Genomic DNA, 956 nt, shown 5'->3' with positions numbered 1-956 from the left:
TCCCTCTCACTGCAAAAAACAGTTCATCATTATCAGAATGCAAGCCCAGGTGCACACACACACAGAGAGAGTCTCCAAGAACACACACACACACAGAATGGAGTAGCAATAATAATTATAGGATAAACAAACACAGAGACCACAAACACCCAAAACACACTAACATTAAGAAAACAAAAAAAGAAAAGAAACTCCCAACATGTGGAAGATTAGTTAGACTGTAGGGATACATGCAAAAAAGAAAACAAAGGATGACCTGAGTCACACCATCACCATTACAATCAGCACACAAGAATACAGGCAAGTGTAACCACAATCAGTAGTGGCACACGCACCCACACAGAACTGCTGATACTGCTGCTGCTGTCTGCATCACCCTTCTTGTTGTTTGGAGGTTCAGGAGGAAGTGTTGTGGTGGTGGTGGTGGTAGTAGTGGTATCTATATTATCACCTTTTTGGTTATTTGTTGATTCACTCCCTGTAGCAGGAGTGCTGTTCTCAGTCGTTGCAACATCAGCATCAGTAGCATTCTCTGTCTCTAAAGTATTGGTAGGAGAGGAAGAAGTTTCTGCTGCTGCTTCGCCTCCCTGGGTAGATGTAGTTTCTCCTGTTGTACTGCTGCCGCTGATTCCACTGTGGCCGTCCGATGCAGCCCCAACACTCCCACCAGCCGAAGAACCAACACCAGGAGACACACTACTCCCATCAACAGGAGAAGCACCGCCAACACCAGTTCCTGGACCTTTTCCTCCTTGAGTACCATGACCTGGGTCCCCAGAATCCTCAGCTTCACCTTTTACGACCGGATCAACAGCACCAGGCACACCAACTACACCTTGCGGACCAGCAGCACGACCAGCATCGTTAACGTCTTTACCATGACCGTTATTTTCTTCATGAGAAGCAGTTCGCTCATGGTGAACTGCAGGCGCTGTAAGAACTTCAGGTACTTCAGG

At 47.0% G+C, this 956-nt stretch overlaps 1 protein-coding gene across 1 annotated transcript; it reads right to left on the bottom strand.

Annotated features, from left to right (window-relative positions):
• Nucleotides 1–281: 281 nt before the first annotated feature.
• TM35_001531030 (uncharacterized protein) lies at nucleotides 282–956 on the bottom strand (the record flags this gene model as incomplete). The annotated part of the gene is made up of 1 exon (XM_029031929.1): nucleotides 282–956. A coding segment is annotated over one exon (675 nt), but the record flags the coding sequence as incomplete, so codon positions are not given.

The sequence above is a fragment of the Trypanosoma theileri genome, assembly GCF_002087225.1.
Source record: "Trypanosoma theileri isolate Edinburgh chromosome Unknown TM35_Tth_153_V1, whole genome shotgun sequence".
Classification (NCBI taxonomy): Eukaryota; Euglenozoa; class Kinetoplastea; order Trypanosomatida; family Trypanosomatidae; genus Trypanosoma; species Trypanosoma theileri.
Note: the sequence above shows the minus strand (reverse complement) of the source record. Positions and strands in the feature narration are given on the sequence as shown.